This window comes from Melozone crissalis, unplaced genomic scaffold (genome assembly GCF_028551555.1).
Source record: "Melozone crissalis strain CALT ecotype California unplaced genomic scaffold, PUWL_Pcris_2 ptg000036l_1, whole genome shotgun sequence".
Lineage (NCBI taxonomy): Eukaryota > Metazoa > Chordata > Aves > Passeriformes > Passerellidae > Melozone > Melozone crissalis.
In genome coordinates this window covers 12267501-12283519 of record NW_026535814.1, presented here as the reverse complement: position 1 = coordinate 12283519, position 16019 = coordinate 12267501, and the positions used below count along the sequence as shown (strand labels likewise).

Genomic DNA, 16019 nt, shown 5'->3' with positions numbered 1-16019 from the left:
ATCCTCAGCTAGTTTACTGATGACATAAAAAACTAAGAGGAGGAGATGATATACCAAAGGGTTGCATCGACATCCAGAGGGACCTCAACTGTCTCACCTAGTGAAGAGGAGGCTGAGGGGGATCATATCAGCACATATGAATACCTGGAAGAGGGGTGCAAAGAGGACACAGCCAGACTTTTTTCAATGGTGCCCAGTGCCAGGACCAGAGCCAATTAGCACCAAGTGAAAAACAGCTGAACATCAGAGCACTCTGTTTTATTGTGACTGACTGTGCTCTTGCACAACCGCTCAGGGAAGTTATGGAGTCTCCATCCTTTGACATTCTCAAAAAACACCTGGACATGTTCCTGGGTGATTGGCTGTAGGTGGTCCTTCTTAAGCAGGGTGACTGAACCAGGTGATCTAAAGAAGTCCCTGCCAACCTCAATCACTCCATGATTACATTCACTATAACAGTTAAAAAATAATACATATTTTCATATTAATACCTCCTCCACATAGTCATGGCCCACTGGTTGGACATCACTTTGCAAGGCAGCAAGAGTTGTGGGAGTCACTGGCTCAGCTGCTGTGTCAGGCTTTACTTCCTGTGTTTGCACTGTAGCAGCAGGAGGTGTTTTAACACTTTCAGCTGATTTCATTTCTTCCATTTTACTTCCTGTTGTCTGAAGCTTATTACCACCTAGAAATCAAAACCAAAAGTTAAATTATTGCTCTTCATAAAATGAGAATGTGATTAAACATAATGTGCAAACTGAAGATTTTATTTGCAAATGCCTATGATTTGAGCAAAGAATTATAGGTCTTTTAAAATCTATTGGATTTTAAAATCACCCAAAACTTAAATATATTTTCAATACAATTAAATATTTTAACAGTAAATTTAACAACATTCAGGTTACTTAAACACCAAAGTCATTTATTCTAACAAGAAAAACTTCTGCTTTATAAAATTGCCATTTTTGTTATTTGTTTTCCTGCTTTTTCAAGGGACAGGACTGAATGGGAAACAACTCGGAAAATATATTTTAATAATCTCTTTTGTTGTTATTTTGTAAATTTATATATTGAAAAAAAACAGTACTTCAAAACTTTATAATGTTTGTACTAGTAAAGGCAGTATACTCCTAGCATTGCAGCTGTATAGTTCTTTCCTTGAAGAGTAGGGTAGCTTATTGTGGAACAGCTGCTTCCCATCTCTGTTATGTTTAGTTCAAAGCTTACATGGTTAGTTTTCCACTGAAAAAGGATGTTTCAGTTGCCCATCACAAATTGCCAATCTACTGCTTGTGCATTAATAGCCCAGGCTGTGAGCTGAAATTAGGACTGTAAACTGCAATACTCCAGCAGCAGCTACATAAGAAACCAAAGGTGAGAGGCTTCTTATGAAAGTGGGACAAGTATTCGGGAGGGGCTAGGTGGAGACAACTGGGCAGAAAACACCAAAATCAATTTTGAAGCAAAACTTTTATAGAAATTCTCACTTATCAGTAATTCCCTTAAACACAGCAGAGTAACTCATGCATGGAGTTACCTAAACATATTTGTGTCTGCTGCACTAGTTCTTAAGAAAAATTTACAGAATAGGTTAGGTTCCAAAATAAAGACTGACTTCTGTACTTGCCAACAAAGTTTATTTTCGGTGTAGATATTTTCTTTACTGCTATGTTAGCAGCGGTTGAAGATGTTTTGTTGTTGGATGCAGTGTTAAGTGTGGTGTTTGCCGTGGGAGTAAGAACTTTCACTGCAGAGGATGCAACAGAGGAGTTCACTGTACTGCTGCTGGTTGCTATGTTTGAAGCAGAGGCCGTTGGTTTGGAAGCCGATGTGGATGTTGAGGAAGTGGCTTGGGTAACCACGTTTGGTTCAGTCGAAGGAATGGGTTTGCCAAGTTTTGTATGCAACTTTACTACCTGTAAGTAGGAAGAGAAATTCATAACATGATCTCTCTGAGATACATTATTTTTACAGCTATCACAAGCAAAAATATCAATATCTAAAAAAAAAAATCAATATAAATAGTTAGCTTGTTTTTTTACAAAAAGCGGTCTTAGGAAAGAAAAAAAGACGGATGTGTAAAAGCTCTTGTCACCTATAACAGGGAAATAGGCACTTGCTATCTTACATTGCTTACTCGCTTTAGATATCCAGGCATTTACTCCCACAACTGTTTAGATAATAAATACAACAAGCTTACAACTCAGGATAAATTCAAGAATACATTTTGCTCCTAGCGTTTCAATGTATCTGTTTTGTTGTCTCGTCACTTTTTAGACTCCTTCAAAAGGGCAGAACATTAAAATATTTTGGTTCCAAACAATATTTGTAACTAAGAGTCATTTAACTCAACTTCAGCAACACTGTGTCTTTTGATTGCTACATTTCAAGAGTCTTCATCTTGAAAGACATTACACGTTATTTAGCCAAGCTGAAGAGAATCCTTAGGCAAATGCCTTCTACTTTTCCCTTTTTTTCTAATGTTTAGAAATAGTTAAGGAGAATTCAAGAGGTATTTCAGAGCTCTTCAGTATCTCATAGAAAGTAAAGAGGTGCATGCTTATTAGCATTAATAAGCACAGGCCTTTCTATAATATGACTCTCATGGAATAATACTTCTTTTTGGTGTCTGCTGACCACCATCTGAAAAAGCAATGCAAGTAATCTATAAGAAAAGAATATGCAAGATCAAAACTAAAGACTGAGTGTTGAAAACAGCAGTAAAAAAAATACAAACCTGTGAGACATGCCTTAAACGTGAACATATACACAATCATGATATGCACACAACTATCCAAATTAATTTTTTAGGCTTTTGTTCTTGTTTTTTATGCTCCCTATCAGAATACTGACATGTTAATGTCACACAATAGTATAAATTTAAACTCAAGCAACTGTTCAAAATTACTTTTTTCCAGTAGAATGCACACAGTTCTTTAGTTACCACAGCAATGGAGTCCTTTGTGATACCATTTTCACACTGGTGAAAGAACCTAAACCCAGCAATGGCTTGCAACTATCACAAAAGGAAACTATATCCAAATATAAAAGGATAATATATACTATACTGCATATACCTATAGAGTTATGGAGCACAACCCAAGAAAGTAATGGGTCAGTTTACTAAAGGAAGAACACCGGACAAGTTCTGTAAAGTCTCTCCAAATTTTGATTTTTGCTCTTAGAGGAAGATAATTTTAAACGTGTTATGAGATTTATTTCTTTTAATAGGAAAAATGTTACTGATGCCTGTGTCCTGAGACATAAAGAGCTATAAAAGCAGGGTATTAATACTGTATTTGTTAGTGGCATTAATCTTTCCAGAGTTATAAGGAAGATCTGTAATTTCTAAACACATATCCTACCTACCATTGCACTTAGTGTTGTATGGCCAAGTTTAAAACACAGGTCACACATTTCTCAGTGTAGCCCACAGTTTTTATTCCAGGATGCCCACAAAAGAGCACTCAAACAATAAGAAAAACACATGTACCATAAGTTTTCTAAACATAGTCATTATAAAGTCTACTACAGGACATCGTTCCTTGCTTCCAGAGGACAGTTTTCTTTGCAGGAACCATCAAAGAATGATGCCTGTTCTTTGCACTGGCTTAGCTTACAGTGTTTCAAAGTGCACTGGAAGATTTACTGTCCGAGCCAGACAAGTAAGATGAATCTCAAGAACAGTCTTGAGAAGAATTAGGGGGCACAAGCATACACATCCTCAACAGTACCTTTCCCTCATCTTACTCCACACCTTCTTCCTATGATTTGGGTGATATCCTAATATATCCTCTTTTCATTGATGCCATGGCAATATTTTCCCCCTTTTTTTTCAACAATGCCCTTCTAACAGTGAGCCTAAAGACAAATTTGAAAGGAAAAGAAGAACTAAAATTTTTAAATAAAATAATTTAAATTATACTTGTTTTGCATATTTTTTCCTTCCTTAAAATGATAAAAATTATGAGGAGAAATGTATATACTGACTTGCATGGCAAGAACAAGAGAAATATCTTACTTTCTGATGCTTGGCTCCACGGATATGGGCAGCATAAGCATCTGCCCCGGTACAAGACACATCACAGAGCTCACAGCGCAACTGATTCTGAGTTCCACGAGCAGAAGTACTGTTGTTGGTGGTGTTCTGGGAAGCTTTTAATGCTGCTTCTTTCTTTTTGTGTTTCTGGCCTTCTAAGTGTTCTTTGTAAGTCTGTTTAAATAAACAAAACACACAGTAAGCTGTCTTTGTACTGCTGGTTCATCATTCCCATGAATACATGTAATACAGAACATGGCAGAAAACACATTTTACCTAGGAAGTGCCTCCTACACTGAACATTTCTGTGGTATGGCATGCATTAACAGGCCGCTTCTAAGACCAGAACATTTTCTCCTCCAGCATCAGGATCCCACACTTAGGTAAAACAATACAGGTTTTTCTCCTCTAACTTCTCAACTTCCCAATCAAGTAGTGGTCAACAGTCTCACCACTGAAAAGTTGACAGGATCAGAAACTGCAGTTTCCTGCATTGCATTAAATTATTCTTGATTTGCAGCTTCCCTCAAACTTTAAGTGTATCCAGATAAACAGAAAAATCAATTTAAAAGAAGGTGGGGCACAAGTAAAGCTGTACTGAAAACGAAATGCAGAAGTTGGTATTAGTTCCTATATCAATATTGACAATCTAGAGCAGACAGGGTAGGAAATAATGACATGTTTATCTAAAGTAAAAGAACTGTTTGGCCAGACTCAGATATAAACATTCTGCATGATTTTTTATCCACTTTCTAGGCACTTTTACCCACCATGACACTAAAGTGGGAAATTGGAATATAATGAAGAATAAATTTTCAGGTTTCCCATTCACTAAACTTGTGCAATTCCAAAGTTTTCAAAACAATATTTTCTAAGAAGTTTCCTATGCTAAAAAAACAAATTACATTCAAAGTTTCAAATAATTCTGAAGTCAGGTGAAGCTCCTCTGTACAAGCTCAGGGGATATATCTTTATGTCTTCCAACAGGAGCTCTTCCTATAATAGTATGCATTCTTATTTCGTTATTCCTTTAGTACAAGGAAAGGAAGTTTGTAAGAAAGATGGAGAGACACTTTTTACAAAAGCATGGAGTGACAGGAAAAGAGGCAATAGCTTCAAACTGAAAGGAAGTTTAGGTATTAAGAAGAAATTCTTTATGGTGAGGATGATGATGCACTGGCACAGCTGCCCAGAAAAGCTGTGGGTGCCCCATTCCTGGAAGTGCTCAAGGCCAGGCTGGATGGGGCTCTGAGCAACCTGCTCTGGTGAAGGTGTCCCTGCCTACAGCATAGAGCTTGGACCAGATGGTCTTCAAGGTCCTTTCCAACCCAGGCCATTCTGCAATTCTATGACTCTTAAGAGGGTAAGGGTTTTTACCTCAAGAAGTTATGAATAAAGTATAGTAGAATAAAGCACAGTAGAATAATACATAATACAGATACCTGTGGTCCAGCACAGCTGATCTTGCAAACGTCACAGTAGTGGATCTGGGGTGGTTTGGGAGGCTGTTTTGGTTTCAGTTGCTTATTCTGGAATGGTGCCTTTTTAGTAAAGGTGGTCCCTGTCCAAGCAGCTGTCGCAGCAGCAGCCGCAGCTGCCGCTGCCGCCTGTTTCTGTTGTTGCTGCTGCTGCTGTTGGTAATAGGACGATGCAGCTGAATACACTGCAGCTTCATAGCCAGAATAGGAGGTACCTGAAAAGTTAAAATAAAAACAAATGTTACATCACCATATTTAATGTATCAATTACATAATGCACTAATTCAAATCATGTTGCATAACAGTTGAGGGGCAAGGCAAGATGTAAGTAATTCACTGAGATCTTGTCAGGCAGTCTTGAATTTGGTTTCGTGTTTCACAGTAGACAAATATACAGCCAACAATTGTGTGGGAATATATTAAATTCTAGACACATCTTTGCAGACACACAGTTAAGTTAGATATAACAAAGCGTCCCTAGAGAACATACGAAATTTCCTGGTACATCTGGTAAGATTGGGTATGATGGAACAAGAATTTTAATGAAAGATTTAGCAAAGGCCACATGAAGCAAGCAATCTTCTAGAATCTGATTTGCTGTTCATGTTTCTAAATGGCAAGGACTGATAATATAAGAGGAAGGGAAAAAAATGAAGATAAAAGACAGAACATCTAGTGCTATTACATCCTATTTCAGTGATTTAAGTTGTTTTGGTATAGAGATGTTTCACTCACTAAAACCTGGCTATACAGTCCCTGACTTCTAGCTGAGTAAATCAAGGAAACTAGGCTCTGTCTCAAGGAAGTACTAAAATCCCTTTTTAAGCAAGAAACAAAGAAAACAAAAAGTTCAGGGTAGGTATAACATGCCAGTTAATTACCATCTATGGCCATGAAGTTACCATATTTTCATCTTTAACTATGTTTTGGATTCCTAATGGTTGAATAAAGTCTTTCCAGCACACATTTCTCATTCCATTTTGGGTCAGGACAGCCCAAACTTACAAGACTTATACTGAACTGTTCCTCCCTGTCTCTGTAACTTGCACGCACCCTTCCCATTTCCTGGGAGTAACATCTGTGTGGATGCATTTTGTTACATTTTGTATTCTCTGTTTTTTCCTTTTCACCTTACAATGAGTCACTGCTTGGTAGCTATGTAGGCACTCTGTATATTCTCATATCTAACAAAATAGGTACGTAAGACATCAAAACTATTTTGAAGATGCCACAAAACATTCTGGCATAGCAATGACTGAACTGGTTGCTACCTCTCAGCAGACTACAATGTAATTGAGCATGAAGTGCTAAACTTCCGAACGTTGAAAGCCTCTTCTGCAGCAACTTCAAAGATCCTAGCAAGAAAATATGCAAAATTCTTACCAGAGTAAGTTACTGCTGTTGTGCTGTACGTTGCACTCTGAGTATAGGATGGAACAACAGTGGCTGCAGCTGCCACTGGTTGCACAGTCGAGGACACCGGATATATGGAAAATGTCGTTGTTGCTGGACTTGGGGTTGCAGGTTTTATAGCTGTCACTTGCCGTGTTTGCTGGGCTTGGGTGTACTGAGTTGCCCCTTGGCTATATCCTGCTTTTGGAGCTAATGAAGAGAGAAAATACAAGTGTAGAAATATTGACATGTTTTAGTTGAGTGAAATGGAAACCATACTAAGGGAAAATTAACAATATGTTTGTGAAAAAATATGCAAGAAGTGGGGGTTTGTTTTGGGAGTTTTGTTTCATTTGTTTTGCTTTTTAGCATTGTACATTTGGTTGCTTTACTGTCATAGCTATGCATTTCATACCATGTATCTCAATCAAGTCACAGTTCACAGAAGTAAGCCTTAAATTTATTTATTTGTTTTTAACCGTGCCATCATGTTTCTAACACGGTTTTAAACAATCTTCCTATGTAACAGTTTTACTAGAATACTCCAAACCAAAGCACACCTAAACTTTCCTCTTAATTCTACATAAAAAAATACTAAGCAGGATTCAGCTTTGTAGCAATCATGATACGAATAATTAAGATAATTATATAAATGAAGAACCTAGAGAATCAAACGAGTATTTCTAACTGAGTAATCATCTGAACACAACACTGATTATCAACTACTTCAGCAAGGTTTCTAGACAAATCAGTAGGAACCTTGCCTAGATGTATGTTTCGAGTATATTTAGTGGCAGTCCAAAATTCAGAGGCATCTACTTATGGCAATGTCAGAAGTGTTGAAGTTCTAGGCACAGAAAAACTTTCCACGCAGTGACAGAGATTACGCGGCAAAACTTAAAACAGAAAAAGATAATGTGAAGCAGTCAAACAACTATTTTTAAGGCTTAAAGTAGTCAACAAGACTGTGAGTAACGAGAGCAGCCTGAATCATGCCACCCACCTGTCTGGTAGTAGGACTCAGCCACCGAGGGCTGTGGCTGGGCAGCAGCAGCCACGGCTGCAGCGGTCGCGGTTGGCTGCTGATAATATTGTTTGCTGTCGTACGCCACTGCTGGGGCGGTGGATCGAACGTAAGAGTAGGAATCCTAAGGATTCAAAACAGAGAAACCACCTGTAAGTATATGGCTTGAGTAATAGAAATTATCAGCAGAGTGGAATTAACAGTGTACCATCTTCTGGCCTACTCAAGTAGAATAAAAACTCCTCATCTACATGTGCAGTATATACAAATAAATGCATTAGAGAAAATTTAATTTACTTTCATAGATACTTCAGGCCTGAAACAGCCCTAGCTGCCCTTTACAGACTGAATACTGGAATTATCCTCATGCTATTAATCCCTTTCTCTACCACATTATTTTTGAAAAGCATCTACACTCAATAGTTTTTAATGACAGTATCAGATTCTATTTCTGTAAAATATTAAGAAAAAATCTATCACAGATCTCTACAAAACTTGAATTTCTACAAGGGCCAATAAAATCTCAGGGGTAGAAACATAAGCCTGTATCGGCTTTAAAAATGTTACCATTAACAACATTTTTCTTAGTTAAATTTTTTGGAGAATGAAAGTGGTATTTTTAAAGCCTTTTTTACTTTTTGGTGTATCAACTAGTTCATTAGGGAAACGTAACTGGTCTTCAAAGGTAAGGCAAGTAGCTCATTTGATACCTTTACAACTCAGGAGATCTCTAATAAGCTTAGAAGGGGATGCCTGGAAGCCACTACATGCATGTACATACATTCTCCCATCCTCTCCATGTTTATGGCAAAACACAAAGAGTTGATCAACTGAGGGGGAACAAGGCATGACCTATTGGAGCTGAAATACACTAATGTATTAAAATCCTTTTTAATTCCAAGAAATACAACAACAAAATCTTTTTTTGTCCAACCTGTGTAAACAGAAATTATTTTATTTAGTTTAGAGGGACTATCTTTTTATCCAAAGGTATCTAATAACTGATCTCATAATATATAATGAGTTGCAGAAGCTATACAAAAGAACTGAGAACATGCAGCAATAATATAGTCCTTTTAAACAAACCAAAATGCTAATTAGAATCTAGATAATGCCCTGGTAAGTTCAGAATATGAAAGGTGAAAAGCTATTGCAAGAAACATAGTATTTCAAGATGAAAGGGGACAGAGAGCAAAAGCCCTTTCGCAAGAGCCTGTATCCACAGATGGTTAGGCAGGGATCTCAGAAGAGGATATCCAAAAAACTACCCACAGGGTAGTTTATCTCCTAGAGCAATCTTCTGACCTCATAGGCTTGGTATTAGACTCCAGTGACACCCAGGAATCTGACAAAGGAACCATTTCTACCTCTACTGAAATTTTTTACTGGAACAGTCTTTTCAGCGCCATGACCCAGTTTACTGCACACCAAGCCAACATCTACGCTAACAGAAGACAGCGCTTTTCTTTACAGCAGCAGTTGTGGGAAATCACATTTTCTTTTCCAAACAGGCTTCCACCTCTCAAAGCACCTCTTAGAAATCACGCAGCAGGAACCTACCTGGTAGTTCTGTGTGGTGACAGGAGGTGGTGGTGGCGGAGCCTCTTGCTGACGCTGCGTGTAGCCGTAGTCTGTAGCAGTGTGTGCCGTGGGATAGCCCCCGTAGGCAGCAGCTGTGGCAGCAGCTGCCACGGCCACCGGGGCAGGCCTGGCCACGGCCACCGTGGCTGCGGCCGGGGCATAGGCTGCAGTGACCGTGTGCGCCGCCACCGGCGCCTGGTGGACAGTGTAGCTGGCAACTGTGGTTGGATGGGAATAGGCTACACCCGACGCTGGCTGCTGGCTGTATTGGCAGAAGACAGAAAGTAATTAATCCAATGCACAAAGCTAATGCCTATACATTTCAAAATCCCAGATTTGATTAATACTTTTCCTATTCTACAGACAGATCTCAAGCAGCCTTCTATCTGTGCATACTCTTACTTAATGCCTTTTATTAACCATCTTCCATCCCCGTGAAAAAGGCTGTATCATTCTCTGATTTCTGTGGATGGACACATAGACCACAATCACAGAATGTTAACAGACAGGAAGGTACATTAAAGACCATCTAGTCCCAACCTCCATGCCAACTCCTACTCAACCAGATCACTCAAGCCCAATGCTGCCAGGGTTGGGACACCCACAACCTCCCCGGGCAACCTGTTCCAGTTGTTTTCCCACTTTCAGAGTAAGGAATGTCTTCCCAACACCTAACCTACATGTCCCCTCTTTCAATTTGTACCCATTACTCTGTGCTCCATCTCTACAGTTCCTCATATTTCATGTAGATGATTATTTACTTCATAAAGGGGAGGTGTTTGTGTTGAGTTTTCTCCAAGCAGTGGAACACAAGTCTTTCATTCAAAATAATGCAGCAGTCCCAAGCTGATAGCTTTTCCAGACTAGCAAGTTTTAAATACTTTAGTAGTTCTTCAGTAAAGTGACATACCTGTCAAATTAAGAAGAACGCTACTTTTCTGTGAGAGCTCATTACTAACCCATACTAACACAAAGTTTTTCATTACACCATATTCAAGCAATTAAATTTTAAAGACAGCCATGAAAATCAGCTCAGAACTGCTGTATTTACTTAGACACACACAGATGATAGGGGACTTCTCCAACAGATGGTTGGAATTTTAGGAGCTGGTCCCACTTGCCCGAGCAGAAGTCCACTGACGCAACACTAAGCATCACAAGGGCAGACAATCACACTGAGCAAGAAAACCACTCTGGCAATCTCCTAGGCACCTGCTAAGACTAATCTGCCTCTCTAAAATTTGCAGGTAGGAAGCTAATATTTATCAATTTACTAAAAATCAACAGATACTAACAGCAGAAATAAAAACTGATTGCTTCAAAGGTTTAATTACTTAAACAGAAACAAGAATTACTGTCCTGTACTGATATGTAATTGTGCATGATGTTGTCCTATTATGATGTATAACTGTGGATTATGATTAGAAGGTTGGAATACTTATTTTGATTTTTAAGCAAATGAAGTGAAGCAGGTAAAATATAGGTAAAATATCACTATCTGGAATAATGACATCAAGTGGGGATTCAGTAATAATTCTGATTATTTTTGTACATTTCCCACACTGCTGCTCAATAATAGCTATATCCATACACTTTTAATTTCACAAAAGTAATTTCCACAACTCCCTTGTGTTCAGTAATTTTTTCTTACTTATTTTTAGAAAACCTGATTTTGTCATTTCAATTACAGCAGAACACACTTACTTTAATAAATTTAAAAAACACATACATGCAGCCTCCTCCCCCTCCCAACCATTCTCACAGCAGAAACAGAGAAAATTTTACTACTGAAGGACTTACAAGCCTGGACTCCACCTTCTTCCCATCACATGTCCCTCACTGCTTAAAGACTACTTGCATTCTATCCAATTTTACTACAGTTGTGAATTGCACATACAGTAATGTTTTATGTTATTTTCAATTATTAGCCTAAAAGCAAAATGCAAAGACCTAAACCACTTGGATGTACCTCACATCGCTGCTTGCAACTTCTCCTCCCTGATGTTCACAGGAAAATTCTGTTTACTTAACATGAGAAACTGAACTCCATCACAAAATTCAGGAAGACTGTTTTATGATGGTAGAAATTGAAGATAGTCTATAAAATTAGGTCTCATTATCTACATAACTAACAGTACAGAAGTGTAAAATAGTCACCAAATCTGAGATAATTATCATGGCCATATATATCTACTAAAATCACATTAAACTGAATAAACAGACAGCAGACTGCTTGACTGCAGTTGAACACATCAAGAGTCTAATACTGCCAACAAGGTAAGTCTTGCTTCACACTTTTCCCACTCTTAAGTCTTCCCTTCTCCCAAACACCAATCTCAGCTAAGCCATTTTATTCCATCCCTGGTGCTAATTCTGCTACTTGTCAAGCCATTCAGTGCACTCATTAATCAAGCAGATTCATTTAACTCATTAATCAAGCAGAAAACAATGTAAGGGTTTCTTTTTGGGGTCATATTCTAGCGTGGCAGAAATGTGAAGAAACACAGCAGCTTACAAAATAGGTCTGCTGAGAGTCAGAACAATAGTAATTATATATATACAGGGAAACAGAGCAAAAAGGGAGCAGAAGACTTGGGCAGAAGCGCTAGCGTGGTTTTTCCACGTTTCATGAAACTATTTGTTACTGTTACAAAACAAGATACAGTGCTCACAACACACTACAAAGTAACAGTTCCAGTCAGTTAAGCAAAGAAAATGCTTTAGTTCTCAGAATATGTATGATTAAAGATACCCAATAGTTTTCAGTATTTAAAATCGTGAAGAGATTACAAACATTACCAGCAGAACTATTAACAAGATTGTGGTACAGACAACTTCATTTCTTGTACAACTAAGCAGCAAAATTCCTTGTCACGGCACAGAATTAACAGCCCAAATAATTAGATTTCTAAGGCTAATACAGGTTCCATGACCATGTTGATTTTAGCAAACCTGTTCCCCTTGCTTCTGCAACATCATGCAGAGCTAGTGATCGAGTTTGCAAGACTGCAGGAAAAGTATTCTATCACTGACTGCTTCTTCCTTTCTAAAAGTTGTGTTACATTATGTAACAGAAATTAATGGTAACATCTCCTCTAAATTTGTGACATTCTTCTCTTCCGTGGTCTTACTGAAAGCCTTTAAGATGAGCAGACATTTCAATGTAATTACTTTACATAAAAATATCCTTGTGCCAACTTCTTTAATTAACTGACAAGAGTTCTTATCCTGATTTGGTGATTAGTGCCTCACCACGTTTGCTGAGATGAACTTAGCTCCTCCTAGATTATTCTGCCAAACTCCCTATTCCACTCTTCCTTCATCTGTGCACCTATCTTAATATTATCTGTTTTTCTTTGACTACAGATGGCAAGAACCTCATGCGTCATTTCAGCTTCAGCTGTGCCACCCACTCTACCCCAGACAACTGCTTTCTCCTTTCTCTCCTGGCAGTCTAGCTTCTTGTTAAGATTCTTGTAAAGTTACCTGTGTACTGACTCTATTTGCCTCACATCAAATAGCACCATATGCCACACTAGTAGAAATACTAAAGTCATAACGAATCCCTAGTGAACTCCACTGCAATTACTGCTATTTGATAATAGTTCTTCTAATTCTACTAATGACCTCTACCAGCTCCTTCTCTACAATTATTTTTCTAACCTCTACCTTAAGCAGTCATTTTTCATACTGCACCACATCAAGAATTTCTTCTTAGTCTTGACAAGTAAGTCTCCAAAAGATCTAGGCATGTTATTGAGTTATTAGAACACCAAGAAAAAAACAGTATGTCAGTGTGCATTTTCTTCACCACATCCCTCAACACCATGGGGAAAAGCTGAATTTATAAAAATTACTCTGTAGATTCTATGAGATAAGAATACACCAACAGGTATGGCAGGACTGCAGAGAAAGCAGCTAACTCATTGATGCAGCCACTTCTCTTTATAGATCAATTCTTCTCTTCCCCAAAATAAATTCTAATATCCCTTACTAGCACTTTTGAGTCCAGGCTCTCTTCCAAATACACTTGATTCAGTTTGCTTTGTTAACTTGGAGGAGTTTAAAATTCACAGAATAATTTAGATTTAAACAAGGATTTGGAAGTCACCTGTTCTTATCCAATGCTCAAAAGACAGTTTATTTCAAACCTAGAAGTTTCCCAGGGCATTGTCTGCTCAGGGGCTGATCACCTCCAAGAATGGAGACTCCAAGGCTGCTCCAGACAACCTGTTCCAGTGTGTCATGGTTTAACCTCAGCTGGCAACTCAGCCCCACACAGCCACTTGCTCACTCCCCCACACTGGAAGCAGGGAGAGAACTGGAAGTGTAAAACTGAGAAAGCTTGTGGGTTGAGTTTGATATGAAAGACAAAGGCCACACACACAAGCAAAACAAAACAAGGATTCGGACAGGATGGATTAATGGGCCAGAACAAATCATATGAGGCACAACAAGGCCAAGTGCTGGGCCCTGCCCTTAGGTCACAACAACCCCAGGCTACATTACAGACTTGGAGAAGAATGGCTGGAAAGCTGCCCAGCAGGAAAGGACCTGGGGGTGCTGGTCAACAGTGGCTGAACATGAGCCAGTGTGTGCCCAGGTGGCCAAGAAGACAAATGGAATCCTGGCCTGTATCAGGAATGTGGCCAGCAGGACAAGGGCACCGATTTCTCCCCTGTACTCGGGCACTGGTGAGGCTACACCCTGAATCCAGTGTCCAGTTCTGGGCCCCACACAAAACACTGAGGTGCGGCATTATGCCCAGAAAAGGGGAAGGTGTTCAGCCATCTCAGGAAAGCCAGGCTCCATCACAGAAAAAGTTACTTGGGAAGACAAATACCATCACTCTGAACATCACCTCCTTCCTCCTTCTCTCCCTAGTTTTATCATTGAGCATGATGCTATATAGTATGGAATGTTCCTTTGGTCAGCTGGGGTCACTGTCCTGGCTGTGTCCCCTTCCACCTTCTTGTGCACACCAGGTCCCTCACTGGTGGGTGGGGTGAGGAGCAGAAAAGGCCTTGCTTGACTCTGTGAGTACTGCTCAACAATAAAGAACACATCTCTGTATTATCAACACTGTTTTCAGCACAAATCCAAAGCATAGCCTAATATCAACTGCTCACCCCAGCCAAAACCAGCACATCATGTTTGAGCATCCTGTCAAAAATTTTTTCCTTCATTTATTAAAGCTCCAATTTCAAAAGCAAATGAGCTCTAAACCAACACCTACAAAAGCATAACCAGTTTCTGACCACTCAATTCAGTGCACCTTCATGTAACAATTCTTGGAGTGTTTAAATTCACTTTCAGAATAAATTATTCTTTAATTTAGGAAGTTACCAGTAGCTTCCAATTGTACTCTGCTGTACTACTGTTATACCACATCTTCCACAAGAAATTTTCATTCAAAAAGAATGTATTTTACCGATACCAGACCTATGTCTTCAGGTGTTTCTGACTGTAATAGAAATAGTGCTTCCCTACAAGGCTGACTTAATTTCTGTTTCCTGGGAACAATATACTCTTCCATGCTCATCTTCCTGTTCAGGTGCATGTGTTACTGCATTTCCCTATCCCATCCAGAGCCAGTTTGAAGTGCACATGATGTCCCAAATTTTTCTGCCCCAGATTCTGTAGGTATATATTTCAGTCAACTACAGAAGGTCATTTGCAGGACCTTACCTAAAGTGTTTTGTCCCTCCTTACCTGTTTTTAAACTTCCACATCTATGGTACTATTTCCTCATTCTCTTTATTTCCTCTTCTCAAACAAGGTCACCACTATTAAATAGTTTTACCCCAGTATATAACTTGTCCTCATCTTTCACATTCTAACTGAATAAATCCGAGAAAACGAGAGGTTAACTCTTTATTAGCAATACTGTATTACTGTGTAAAAGTATTTTTTCTGAAACACCTTTGACTCAAATCTTTGAATAGCATCTATTATAATTCCTTCTGACACCAATGATGGGAAATACCAATCTTTCTTTTGCATTAGTATCAGCACAAGTGCCACATATTGTAAAACACCACTATGATATTAAACCCGCTACATAAGACTGACTGCAGAGAGTTGTGACCATGTACGTTTCTCTAATTCCATGATAATCTGATTTTCTAGGGGTGGGGATGAGGGGCCACCCTGTCTCTCAATCTTGCATAATTCATCCCAGAGCAAAGGCCAAAGCAAAAACTGGCCTTATCCACACTGCTATCTTGTGCACAAATCTCCTTTCATCAAATACGAGTATCTTTTCTCAAAGCAGGTGCACATTTTGCCCTGATACTTTTAAAGTTGGATATACGAGTAATACAGTGGCTGTTTGCATGGTATTGACATTGGACCCAGTTGTGTAAACCCAGAACTGTCATTCTGAAATAAAACAGTATTTTAAAATACTTTTCCTGTTTGCAAAGTCTCTATTGCAATCACTGAGGCACCAAATAATTACCAAGATCTCCTTGCCCAATTCTACACCACAAAATCAAATGAGCTA

General features: G+C 38.8%; 1 protein-coding gene and 1 non-coding gene across 2 annotated transcripts in view; both read right to left on the bottom strand.

Moving 5' to 3' along the window:
* Nucleotides 1-16019, bottom strand: part of ZFR (zinc finger RNA binding protein) — a 47122-nt gene that overhangs the window by 19018 nt on the left and 12085 nt on the right. The window contains exons 3-9 of the mRNA XM_054283268.1: nucleotides 9494-9776; nucleotides 7913-8057; nucleotides 6901-7119; nucleotides 5482-5732; nucleotides 4022-4213; nucleotides 1628-1916; nucleotides 492-685 (exon numbers count right to left, since the gene is read on the bottom strand). Coding sequence (XP_054139243.1) covers nucleotides 492-685; nucleotides 1628-1916; nucleotides 4022-4213; nucleotides 5482-5732; nucleotides 6901-7119; nucleotides 7913-8057; nucleotides 9494-9776 — 1573 coding nt within the window. The remainder of the gene's footprint in view (nucleotides 1-491; nucleotides 686-1627; nucleotides 1917-4021; nucleotides 4214-5481; nucleotides 5733-6900; nucleotides 7120-7912; nucleotides 8058-9493; nucleotides 9777-16019) is intronic.
* LOC128941709 (small nucleolar RNA SNORA66) lies at nucleotides 12381-12518 on the bottom strand. The gene has a single exon (XR_008483574.1). It is a non-coding gene; the product is annotated as a small nucleolar RNA SNORA66 (small nucleolar RNA).